Genomic DNA, 13359 nt, shown 5'->3' on the forward strand with positions numbered 1-13359 from the left:
CAATAGAGAGGCTTTGGGAGGCTTTTATCTGAGACCCTGAATAGTTGATGGCAGTTGCAGTACATGTGCCTGCACACACGTGCACCCCTGCCTTCAAGTCAGCTGTCGACTTGGGGCAATCCTATGGATTTCATAGGGTTTTTCTAAGGCAAGAAATACTCAAAGGTGGTTTGCCAGCATCTTCCTCTGAAATGTACTGTAGCCTATAGCACCTAGTATTAATTGACACTCTCATATCCAAGTACTAATCAGGGCTGACCCTGCTTAGCTTCCAAGATCAGATATTAGATCACATATGAAGCTGCCTTCACCCATAAGCCTAATTATAATTCATTAATGCAACCCAAGTACTGTTATTTATAGTTTTAAAAACTTTTAATTATTTTAAAATCAATTTCAACTCACTATATTTTTAATATATTTTCAACTTATTTGAACTGTCTTATGCTTTTTAGCCTGTTTTTAATGTTATTTTGAGCCATCCTTAGATCTCTTGATATAGGGTGGGATATAAATATAATAACCAGTAATAAATATTTAGCACAGTTGCAGTATGTGCTGCTTTGCTAAATAGGCTCATGGTTTGACTTGGTAAAGTCAGTATGTTCATATGCTGATTTAATAAATATAAAACACTTGAGGTATAATCCAGCAAAAGTGAAACTCTTTAAAATTTTGCTTAAGTGTATACTTGTGTTATAATAATAATAATACTTATTTATACCCTGGTCTTCAGCCCAGGCTATAGAATACTTAATCTGGGTTCCACATTTACATTAATTATGGGAAGTAAATAAATGGGTAAAGATCTGTCTTGAATATTTGTATAAGTAAAAACATGTGTTTATGTCAGCAGGAGATTCCAGAATGTTTTCTATTTACTGCACACAGTATAAATTGTATGTGTTTTGCATTTTTGGCTGTTATGATCCAAGAGTGCCCTTTGCCTCTGTCCCTTGCTATTGCACTTCACACAAATTATTGTCCTTGGAACTAGAACATTGATGTTATCTCTAGAGCACTGGGCATCTACTGGTAAAGACTGCATGTGCAGCCCTCCATCATCATCAAACCACAAGGTTGTGAGTTCAATTAGTCAGGGGCTTAGGATCAACTTAGACTTGCATCCTTCTGAGGTCACTAATGGGGCAATTAGCTTATAGTTGTAAACCACTTAGAGACTGCTCAGTGCGGTATGAAGCGGTATATAAATGAAGCTGCTATTGCTATCTGCCAAATGATTTATTTTATTTTTATTTATTTAGGTATTTATATCCCGCCCTTCAGCCCTAATGGCTATCAGGGCGGCTTACATTTATTATTATTTTTAACCAGACAGTTCCCTGCCCGCAGGCTTACAATCTAAAAGACATGACACAAAAGGAGAAGGGAATGGTGAGGGGGGAGGGGATCAGGTCCAGCATTCTTCTCTCCCTCTGAGGCCTGGACCAAGGCAGATGGACCAGAGGGAGGGCTCTGCTTCTTCCAGGCAGGCCTGGTGGAGCTCACCTGCCTCTCTCTCCCAGATGGTGGCTGAAGGGAGGGCTGGTCATCTTCGAGGAAGGCAGTTGGAGCTCGCCTGCCTCTCTCTCCCAGATGGTGGCTGAAGGGAGGGCTGGTCCTCTTTGAGGAAGGCAGTTGGAGCTCGCCTGCCTCTCTCTCCCACATGGTGGCTGAAGGAAGGGCTGGTCCTCTTCGAGGAAGGCAGTTGGAGCTCACCTGCCTCTCTCTCCCCTTCCAGATGGTGGCTGAAGGGAGGGCTGGTCATCTTCGAGGAAGGCAGTTGGAGCTCACCTGCCTCTCTCTCCCAGAGGGTGGCTGAAGGGAGGGCTGGTCCTCTTTGAGGAAGGCAGTTGGAGCTCGCCTGCCTCTCTCTCCCCTTCCAGATGGTGGCTGAAGGGAGGGCTGGTCCTCTTTGAGGAAGGCAGTTGGAGCTCGCCTGCCTCTCTCTCCCAGATGGTGGCTGAAGGGAGGGCTGGTCCTCTTCGAGGAAGGCAGTTGGAGCTCACCTGCCTCTCTCTCCCCTTCCAGATGGTGGCTGAAGGGAGGGCTGGTCCTCTTCGAGGAAGGCAGTTGCAGCTCGCCTGCCTCTCTCTCCCAGATGGTGGCTGAAGGGAGGGCTGGTCCTCTTCGAGGAAGGCAGTTGCAGCTCGCCTGCCTCTCTCTCCCAGATGGTGGCTGAAGGGAGGGCTGGTCCTCTTCGAGGAAGAATGACCTTGCCTTCTCCCCAAATTCTTTAAGGATTTTAAACTCAATGATAGCTGTTAAGTTAATTAACCAAACTTTAAAATTCACAACCAGTAAGAGAGCCAATGTGGCATAGAGGTTTAAGTGATGGGCTACGACTCTGGAGACCAGGAGTCAATTCCCAGCTTGGCCATGAAACCTACTGGGTGACGTTGGGCATGTCACATGCTCTCAGCCTCAAACCTCTGAGCAAATTTTGCCAAGAAAACCTCATGATAGGTTTGCCTTTGGGTCGCCATAAGTTGGAAATAACTTGAAGGCACACAATAACAACAACAAGATGTTAGGAAGCAGGTTTATTGTCAAACACAGTACATTGCTTACATAACTATATGCTTGTTGGTTGAGAGTCAGACTACTGCAATAAGTTCCTGGTTGTAGGTCTGTAGCACTGTAGAGGGTGGCCATATCTCAGTGTTAGAACAGAAGGTCTAACAAGTGAAATTCAGTCTTTGGTAACTCCAGGAAGGGCTGGGAAATTCCAAAATCCTGGAAAGTCACTACCAGTCAAGACAGCTTCCTGTGTAAAGTTTGTTTCCTTGAGGTTATGATGGGAGTTAGTTGTGTAGCCATATTGTACACGGATCACTCTTCCATGCTGTCAGTTCTGGGGTTCTTGAGAAAAATGAGAAGGTCATTATAATGAGGAAGAGGACAATACTTTCTTAGTAATAACCCAAACTCTCATGTAGTGGGCTACATTTCTCTTCCATTGAGAACAGTGGAATGCAGAATCCTTACAGTGGGAAGTTGAAAAATTAAGCTTATATAGTTGTGCTTCTGGTATTTTCATTGACAGCAGAGCCCTGCCTGAATGACATATTTCATAATCCCTAATTGGTTAAAAATGCAATAGTGTAACAAATGTAAATAGTTATGTTGTTGGTCTGTAGTTAAAATAAAACTACTGTATCAGATGTACTGGTAGGTGTCATCTATTCTGTCCCAAGCTAACTGCAGAACATTTCTTGACAGCTTCTCTGCAGGAATGCAAAATCATTCTTAACTTTCCCTGAGCGTGCTTATAAAATTAGACTGTACATATGTTCTGCATCACTATTAAAAGCTGAACTGTGTGTGGGTTGTGTGTGTCATTGAATGAAAAGGTCCCTGTGGGCGAATTGCTTAAAATAGCAGCATCTGTGAATCAGACCTGCTGTTCTGCTTAAATTGGTGGGTACTGAACTTTATTTTTGTACAGCACTTGTACCCCTGAAAACTTGTTCAGAGGAATTATGTGTATCCTTGATTGCAGTTTCTTCTAGTATATGAAAGTGTTAAGATGGCATGTCCAGCTGAAATTAGAATGAGGTTAGGATTTTTACCTGTTGAACGTGTTGGGGTGATTACCTTTTTTCTGCCACCTTTTTACACCTCTGCTTCGGGGGGGGGGGGGTGTCAAAAAGTAAAACAAGCATGTCAGAGCTCATAGTAAATATAGTAGATAGACTGGCTAATTATTGGGACAAAAGTGGAGAGTTTAGCCAAAAAGTGGAAATGGTTCACTTTAATCCCAAAGTAAATGAGAACAATGTTTCCTGTCCATAAATCCCTTTGGAATCTATTGGAGTATTTTTGTGTAGAACTATATACTTCTTTGTTTAGTTTGCAGTTTTTGCTCTTAAATATTTTCATATATGTAGAAAATTTTATCCCTTACCTCCAGACTGAACTACCTTTCTTCATTGTTGTTCCAGGTCCTTTGTACAGTTACGTTTGATTCATTGGAATCAAGTGTAAAATCTGATCTTATCACAACAGCCATAAGGTATATACCACTGTTATTTCTCCTGCCTGCCCAATTTTGTTTTGACACTTGTAGATGTTGGAATCTTTAGGATCATAACCTTCAGGGAAATAGGGAGTAACGGTAACAGTGGCCAGAACACTTGCTTTACATGCAGTTAAAAGTCACATTTCCAGTAAAAGGATCTGATGATAGGATAGGAAATGTGAGATCCTGGATAGTTACTTCCAATTAACTATATTACCTGTGAAATGGCTTAAACTTTCAACCAGGTCTTTGAATCAACGGGCTCTCCAGATGATATTGAACTGCAGCTCCTAGCATTTCTCACCATTGGCTGTGCTGGCTAGGTCACCTGGGAATTGCAGACCAACAAAATCTGGAGTTATGTGACTCCTACCCCAACTTTAAAGCCAGACATACATGGGAGCCTGACTGAATTCCATGGGACTGCCCTTGGAGATGACTCAGAAGCTTCAGCTAGTGTAAAATGCAGCAGCTGGACTGATGACAGGAATAGCTTATAGAGACCATATAACGCCAGTTCTAAAAGAAATGTACTGGCTACCAAAATGTTTTCAATCTGCTAAAATGTTTCTAATCTGAATTCAAGATGCTGGTAATGACAGTTAAAGCCCAAAATTGTTTGATACGTCTATATTTGGAGGACCACCTTTCCCTGTATACTCCTGTCCAATGACTGAGATCTGCTGGGTAGCACCTTTGATGCTAACTGAGCCCTAGAAATTGTAGCATAAGCTTTCATAGATTTGGTTTAATTCCTCAGATGCATAGAGTACTGTAAGATATGTTGGAAAAAGCATTTTGTTGCAAGAAATTTGAAAAGCATGGTGATTTTGAAGGGGACATTCGGGTAGCTTCCAAATTTTGTGGGGTTTACTGCTTTTGTGTAAGTGGTGATATAGGTATACTGTGGTGCCTAACAAAAACAGCAAGTGAGGCTTCTTTCAGGCAGCATGTTAGCCACCCCTGCATTAGTAACTTATTTTAAATTATTTAATTATTCCATGTTGTCAGTTTTAACTGGTGAGGGCAAATTTTAATCATTGTGCTGAAGGTTAATTGTCTGCATGCTGAGAGAGATAAAATATTAAAATACAGCTTTTTCCTAACAATGCAACATTACACCATGCTTGAGTGCTTCACAGTGATTGTGTGTTCTGCAACTTCCTTCTCCTCTCGCATAGCTGAGAGAGTGCCTTCACGCATTTAGTCTGACCAAATTTATAGAATCCCAGGTTAGCATTGCATTTGGGCTGAAAATCATGGTTCATTTAAAAAAAACAATACTGTTCAGTATTAAAACAAGCCAATTTCAAACTGTGGGTCCAGTCACATCCTGCAAAAAGTTATAAATTTTGGCTTTATTTTCAACATAAGCATTTTCAACTTTTTAAACTAATACTGTGTTCTCTAGTGCATACAACCTGTTCATTCTGTTCATGCCAGGTGTCTTTGCACATTGTAACAAGCAAGAAGCTTTGTGTGAAGTCTGAATCTGAAATTATTATGTCCACAAATGAGAAACAGAACAAAAAACTAGAAAGAATGTATTCACAGTGGAAGAAATAAAGGAAACAAAGTCCCACATGCTGTTGGTAGTCCACAAACTTTTATTATCCTAAAAAGCCTAACCTTTATTATAGTTGTGGTATTGGGACAACACATAAATCATCTCTAAAAACATATTTTTTTTTGAAATATCACAACTATAAGAAATGTACTTTTATTCATTTTACAATAGCCCTTGAAGAAGGCCAATTTGTGAAAAGGTCAAAGTCCATTGAGCTTTTTAAGATAATGAAGTTTCTGGACCATCAACAGCACATGGGACTTTGTTTTCTTTATCTCTTCCACAAGTGAGAAACACTGGACTTGTCTTTTCACTAGCTGTTTTGGGGCTTGGACCCATTCCAGTTTATGCTTATAGCTGTGAAGCCATTGATTGGGACACCCTTTTCGGCCTCATATTCTTGGGCTATATAGTATGTGTTGATGGAGGTTTCTACATTTAGAGGATATGACATTAGGGGTGAGGCTCGTTTTGTATTGTGTGTAAGCAAAACCAACCAACTGTAAGTTATAGTCAAACAAAGGTTATATTTCATAGCCTTCAGTGTCACATAAAGGGGGTTCTAATATGGCCTGGCTAATGTGTTTAGTTAATTGAGTAAAAGGATTAATAAATTAAAAAATCTTCAACCGGTTTGCAATCCTCTAAGATCTTCTCAGTATTGATTATGAGTGCTTGTGTGCAGTATGTATTTATAATCCCTTGTTTATCCAAACAATTTCCCATTGAACCATGCACAGATCAGACTCAGATCTACTTAGTTTTAACAATATAAAAGCACTCGGTGTCCTCAGTTGACTCTTTGATCTCTGTTAGGTCAAGCCAGCCCAACCTCCCTGGGATAAGAGCATTTTGGTTACTACACAAAAAGGCCTTGTTTTGTTTTCTATTTGATTTAGCAGTATGACTAGGTGGTGTTTGAAGCAGGATGTCAAGGAGTTTGCAAGCTTACATGGCGAAAGAGATGTTCCCTAAAATGGAGTCTCCCAAGCCCAGTACCTGACTTATGTATTCCTAAGAAAAGACGGAGTAGACAATGGCCTGTTACAGACTGCCAAAATAAAGCTGCTTCGGGTCTCTTTGGAGGTATGCTGTTTAAATGATGCATGCACCCTAAGAATCCGGAAGCTGCACCAAAGCTGCACTCCAGTGCTTAGGAATGGAGTGTGGCTTTGACGTGACCTCCGGACTCTTAAGACCCATGCATCATTTAAATAGCATACCTCCAAAGAGACCCGAAGCAGCTTTATTTTGGCAGTCTGTAACAGGCCTAAGCTTTATTAAATTATTTATAAATATATTAAATTAAATTAAATTCTGTTCATCTCATTTAATTCTGTTTAACACTTTTTTCTATTTTTAGTGGAATAAAAGAAAAAAACTTCATGCTCCATTATGAGGTATGACTTATTTTCTTCCTGTAGATGAAAGTGCTTTAAAACTTATGCCTGACTTCATTTTGCTCTTTCTTAGGAAAAGCATCTACTACATTAAAAGGAATTTGCTGGGACGTAATATAGAGTGGTCCTGTAGAAAAATCATCTAGAGTTTAAAATGGCATTATTTTTATTGGTGTCTGTGGTTCTATTACTTTGTGCCATTTTGTTCACTTTCTAAGAAGAATTGTACAAGTTGAGTATCCCTTATCCGGAATTCTGAAATTTTCCAAAAACTGAAACTTACTTCATGGGTGGCTGAGATAATGAAACATTTCCGTTCTGACAGTTCATTGTACACAAACTTTGTTTCGTGTATAAAAATTATTTAAAATACTGTATAAAATTACCTTCAGTATAAGGTGTATATGAAGCATAAATGAATTATGATTAGACCTGGGTTTCATCTGCAAAATCATTATGTACATATATGCAAACACAGATATTCCAAAAAAATTTGAAAAACCCAAATTCAAAAACATTTCTGTTCCCAAGCTTTTCAGATAAGGGCGATTCAACCTGTAGTTAATAAGTATAAACATAGCCCAATGTGATGGAATCCCCTGTTTCAACCTTGCATTTCCAACCCTTGGACTCCTGTCGCTGACGCTGCTAACCTGGATAGATGATTCCATCACATCCATTTTTGCCTGTACTGATATCTGAAAGGAAAATTCCTTTCTACTCACCTCTTGACTTCCAGTGCTCTTCTGGAGTGCTGGAGGAGCCCTTGCTGCCACTGATACACCTGCCCAATCTGTGTTTTCTGTTCACTTCGATGGTAACTACAGTACTATATTTTTCCTGAGCAGGTAAATGGAAGAACTCGCCTTCTTCCTTTTTGTATTGTATGTGTTATGTGGAAGGAGGTGTGCCTCCTGCCCAGGAAAGTGTAGCTATCTATCAAGTGAGAGGGAGAGACTTTATGGGAAGAAGATTAAGTGTGGTGTGAATGCACAGGAGTGGTCAAATCTATCTGAGCCAGATACGTGATTATTGAAAATGCTCTGCAGCTGCAGCCTGTATTGCCCCCTGAACTTTTTTGTGCATGTAGAAGAAAGTTTGGTTTTGAATATTTACTCACTTTGAATTAAACATTAAGGCATTTGTTCAGTTTTTTTGTGGGCTTTAAAACATGAGGTTTTCTAGTTTCGTTTTCACATGGGGATAACAGGATATTTTAACATATAAATAAAACTGTCTAAAATTGTGTATTAATTTAAATTCCTATTGGTACAATGTTAGTTGATTAGAACCTTTAATTGATATACAGTCGTTTCTCCCGATTTGCGGTCTTGCTGTTCGCGTCCCTCATTTTCGGGGACAGCAAGCCAGGAAGGACATAATGACGTGTGTGTAGCGCCGCACACAGGAGCACCCCCCATTGTGTGAGGGTAGATGAAAGGCACTGTTGCAGCACGTAGAAATGGGGCTCCAGTATTGGCGATTTTCCCGATTTGCTGGTGGGGGGAATGGATCCCTCACGAATAGGAAGAGACAACTCTAATATGCAACATATACATATAACAGTGTTTGTATGGTGTCAGCTAATTAGACACTTTAGTTGATAGATGTTTACATTGTGATTTAAAAATATCATAATTCAGCTACATTATTGCATAGTCAGGGAAGGCCTCGCCTCATTGATTTCAGAAGATTTAGCTGTGCTTAAACTTAAGCTGATGGTTTAATTTTTAAAATGTTACCGTAGATACTGTAGATATACAGTATTAGATTAAAGTGAACCATTTAAAATACATGGCTGGAGATCTTTTATCCAGCTAGCCTAAGAAGGATATTGTATTCATCTGCAAATGATTCATGTTTCATGGTCTACCTATCTTTCATTCATTATTATTATTATTATTAACCTTTATTTATAAAGCGCTGTAAATTTACACAGCGCTGTACATACAATCTTTTTAATTAGACGGTTCCCTGCCCTCAGGCTTACAATCTAAAAAGACATGTAAAGACTTTTATGAATTTCATTTGCCTTTGCCTTAAAATGAATGTTAACAAATGAGTGTGTTATATTAACTTTCCTCTTCTTACAGTTTCCTCCATATGCGACTAATGAGATTGGTAAAATTTCAAGTGCAAACAGAAGAGAACTTGGTCATGGTGAGTATAAAAGGTGAAAAAGCTGAATATTTGCACTGAAACCAAAATAATCTTTGTATTTATGGCATAATTTTTGTTTGTAGGTGCACTTGCGGAGAAGGCTTTGAAGCCAGTGATTCCCAGTGAATTCCCTTTCACAATAAGAGTTACTTCAGAAGTATTGGAATCAAATGGTATTTGTATTTCTTTTAGTCTCTTGCCACAATTTAGGTTTTTAAAAAAGGGAGCTGCAATTAGATCTCTCTGGCAGTGCTCTAACTGTAGAAGTGAAAGTATAGTAGGGGCCTATCATCATTTTCTTTTGTGATGTCAGTTGGAAATTTGGTTGAAATGTTCAAAATGTATCAAATGTAAGTGGCAGCTGTGTGTTTCCTTTATCTAGAATGGAAAGTACAAAAGTCATGGGGAGATTATGAATCAAAAAATGGCAAATGGTTATGCATATCCCTTGTGTTGCTGGGAAATGTATTCATTTGCAGATAATTTAACTTTAGAAAAATGGTAAATACTTGGAAAAAAGATGGTTGGTGTAACTTACGATTTTTTGTCTAGGGTCATCATCAATGGCTTCTGCTTGTGGTGGGAGTTTAGCATTGATGGATGCAGGTATGCTGTTCACAACAATAAATTAATATCTTGGATACATTTGTATATTAGAGGCCTTTGGAACTGCTATCATAACCTGAAATATATATTTCTCTCTTACTGTTAGGGGTGCCAATTTCATCGGCTGTAGCAGGTGTTGCTGTAGGTCTGGTTACCAGGCCTAACTCAGAAAAAAATGGAGACATTGAGGATTATCGTTTGCTAACAGACATTCTGGTGAGCGTTTCTTGTTGAGTGTTATTTGAGATATTATCAGCCCAAGAAACTTTGTTTGTTATTGTGTGCCTTTAAGATATTTCTGATTTATGATAAGTCGAACTTATCATGGAGTTCTAAGTGGCAGAATTTGTTCAGAAGGTTTTTTTCCTGGCCTTCATCTGATGCTGGGAGTGTGATTTGCCCAAGGCCATCCAGTAGGTTTCTGTGGCTAAGCATAGATTCGAACCCAGGACTCAGAGTTCTAATCCAACATTCAAACCACTACACCAGGCTCGGTCTCAAGAAAGTTTATACTCTGTGTTTTTCTTCATCAAGGTAATTAAAATCCAGATGTAAAAAAAAAAACCTGAAATCTGTGACCCTTACAAATTATACTTAATGTTCATATTCACAGGGAGATAAGAGAAAGAGCTATGAATTGGGAAATCCAGTTTGAATCTCAACTCTACCATGAATTTATTGGTGAATTGCCATGGGCAAGCCACTCTTTCTTCTCCTGTGTCCTTTCCACATGCAATATAATAGACACCCATCTCTCAGGGTTACAGTACAATATACATGAAGCACTTTGAACATTGTGAAAGCACTGTAAAAGTGCAGTGTTGTGTTAAATGTGGCTACTGGACAGTGCTCGGTTTGTGGACCTAGCACCCACCTAACCTCCTAATGCACCATTTAGGAATAAGACTTTGATGGGCTATTGTACATAGTAATAGATTGATGTTACCATTAACTGTGCATGTCCAAATATCTAAAATGTCTTTACTTTGTAAGATTTCCATGCCTATGCCAAATCTCACATTGACTACTCCTTCTGAAGGAGTTTGTATGCTCAGGCAAAATTCTCAGCACTTTAATTGCCTTAAAATCAGATTAATAATAATAATAATAATAATAGGATTTATTTATATGCTGCCCAATCACTGGGAATCCAGGCGGCTTACAACAGAGGGGATAATAGATGGTTCCCTGCCCTCAGGCTAGATTAATCTTGTCATGTACTCAGACTTGGTTAAACTTTAAAAATGTGCTGGCCAAATGGCCGTAATAAAGTTATTATTATAAACTTTAAAAATATCTTGTTTGATTTTCTCCAAGGAGGACATGAAAGTCCAGTAGGGGAGGAATTACCAACAAAGTCCCTGCAGTAGAAGGATGTTGCATGCTTGGACTTGAACATTTACCCATTGTAACAGAGTGGAACTTGTGTTCATTAAAGGCTGTTGAGTTTGTGGGTAGAAAGGTGTTTCAAATGTACTTCTTTTTGCAGGGTATAGAAGATTATAATGGTGATATGGACTTCAAAATGGCTGGAACAAATAAAGGAATAACTGCTTTACAGGTATGTTTCTCAGTTCCCAAAAAATAAAATTAAAAATACCTCAAGGTGCTATAGAAAATACAGTTGGCCCTCCACATTTGCAGTTTTGGTTAATATGTTCTCCCAGGGAATCTCTAGCTCCTCCAATGCAACTCTGCCAGATGTTAACCATAAGGTTGCGCTGGAGAACCTAGAAGTTCCTAGAGAAAATATTTCTCTGGATATTTGTAGGTCCTCCAGCATGGTTATGTGATCAACCTGTGGCAGATTTTGACCATAGAGTTGCACTTGAGGACCTGGAGATTCCTAGAGAGGTATTCTCTTAGGTAAAAAGAATATTATTTTTTATTTGTGTTTTTTTCCACATTCACAGGGGTCCTTAACCCCTAACCCCAGCAAATGTGGAGGGACCACTGTAGTGCTATTGGTGTATTTAAGTGATTTCCATTTGTGCATTATTAGGCTGATATCAAGCTACCAGGAATACCCCTAAAAATCGTGATGGAAGCTATTCAGCAAGCCACAGGTAAGTGCAGAAGCCACAGTATTTGATTTTTAATTTTTGTATTGTATCAGTTTTGTTGCTTGAAAGGTGTAATCTGTTGTACAAAGCCCAGAATTCCACAGAGTGTTGCCATGGCATTTAAAGTGAAATACAGCACTATAACAGTGTCATGTGATAAGGGCTATAGAGAAAAACATTAAACAATGCAGAATTAATGTCTGTGTACATGGGATGAGAGTAAAGGGTCTGTAAGCGTGTTACTCTTTTTATTTATGCCAAGTACAGTGGAGCTCAGATATTCTGTATACTGCATGCTTGACATACATCAAATAAAAGCCATCCTCTCTGAAACTAATAAGTTCTCCTTCATTCCCCTTCTCCAAATACAGAAAGTTTAGTGACATGACAAGGATTTCAATATATAAGGAATGCATGCATTTATGAAGACTGTGTCCCTTATTTTACAAATAACTGATCTATCATTTAAAGTGAAATAAGGCAAGCACACAGGACTGCTTGTGTCACCTTTTCCTCTGATATTTATAGATTGTGTGTCTTAATTTATGATATACAGAGTAAATTTTAACAGATGAAGAAATTTGATAAAGTTTGATTGCTTATTGACCTCATTAACATTATTCAAAGACCTTCTGTCTAAAGTAGAGGCAATACAGAATACTGATTAATACAGAAGGCACAAATAGTTGTTGTGAAGGAAGAACCTGCAAATGATATCAAATATGATATATTTGGGTAGGGACAAGGAACTCCTTACATATAGCCATAAGAATTTAGTGGTGAAGTATAGAGAGTTTTTCACTTTATATTCATTTTGCCAATTATTTTTAGTTGGTTGTTCACCTCCCTTTCCGCCAGTTAATTGACACATTAAATTTGAATACATTTTTGTATTAACTCAGTTGGATGTCTTATTAAAGCACAAACTTGAATTTAATATGGAAAACTTACTTTTCATTGTGAGAAGATAAGGCTAATTTTAATAATAATTTTAATTTTATTTAATTTTCATATTTCATCTCTTGTATTTTCTTTTTAAAGTAACACTTAAAGCAAAAAAAAAACATCCAAAGGCAAACTCAGAAGTTCCTTTAATTGCTGCTCTGATGAATAATCTGCTAATATGTGTAGCTAATTAATCTACCAATTAAAAGTGATTAAAATATGAAGGCTTACTCCATATGGGGAAAAACACCTTGTAGGTTGAAATTTAGATAATCTAGTTTGATTTTTGTCCGGGATTGCTGCCAGCAATCTCTGACTTATGCTGATAACCAAGCCTGCAACCAACACGTGTAGGCAAAACAACCCTTGTGGAGAAGCAGTCAAGGAGCAAGCCGAGAAAACAAGCCAGTGTCGGGGTTGCAGAAAGTCAAGCGTGCCGAAAGACGAGCCGAAGTCAGGAAGCCAGAAAGCAGCGCGGTCAAAACAGTCCGAGGTCACAATAGCCAAGAGATAACAAAGGTCCGGTCCGAGGTCAAGGTAGCAAGGTAACAAGATGTCAGGAGCTAGAGCAACAGCAATCACACCAAGGGCTCATGC

The 13359-nt window shown here is 38.8% G+C and overlaps 1 protein-coding gene across 2 annotated transcripts in view; it reads left to right on the forward strand.

Moving 5' to 3' along the window:
• LOC149310419 (polyribonucleotide nucleotidyltransferase 1, mitochondrial-like) overlaps positions 1-13359 on the forward strand; it is a 43194-nt gene that overhangs the window by 15893 nt on the left and 13942 nt on the right. For both annotated transcript variants that reach the window (XR_016281648.1, XM_089528874.1), the window contains exons 14-21: positions 3945-4015; positions 6952-6988; positions 9082-9148; positions 9232-9321; positions 9701-9754; positions 9861-9970; positions 11244-11315; positions 11757-11820. Coding sequence is in view for 1 of the 2 variants with exons in the window: in XM_089528874.1 (XP_089385000.1) it covers positions 3945-4015; positions 6952-6988; positions 9082-9148; positions 9232-9321; positions 9701-9754; positions 9861-9970; positions 11244-11315; positions 11757-11820 (565 nt within the window). In the remaining variant the exon portion in view is untranslated. The remainder of the gene's footprint in view (positions 1-3944; positions 4016-6951; positions 6989-9081; positions 9149-9231; positions 9322-9700; positions 9755-9860; positions 9971-11243; positions 11316-11756; positions 11821-13359) is intronic.

The sequence above is a fragment of the Sceloporus occidentalis genome, unplaced genomic scaffold (assembly GCF_023333645.1).
Source record: "Sceloporus occidentalis isolate IW3139 unplaced genomic scaffold, rSceOcc1.0.p SCAF_6, whole genome shotgun sequence".
Classification (NCBI taxonomy): Eukaryota; Metazoa; Chordata; class Lepidosauria; order Squamata; family Phrynosomatidae; genus Sceloporus; species Sceloporus occidentalis.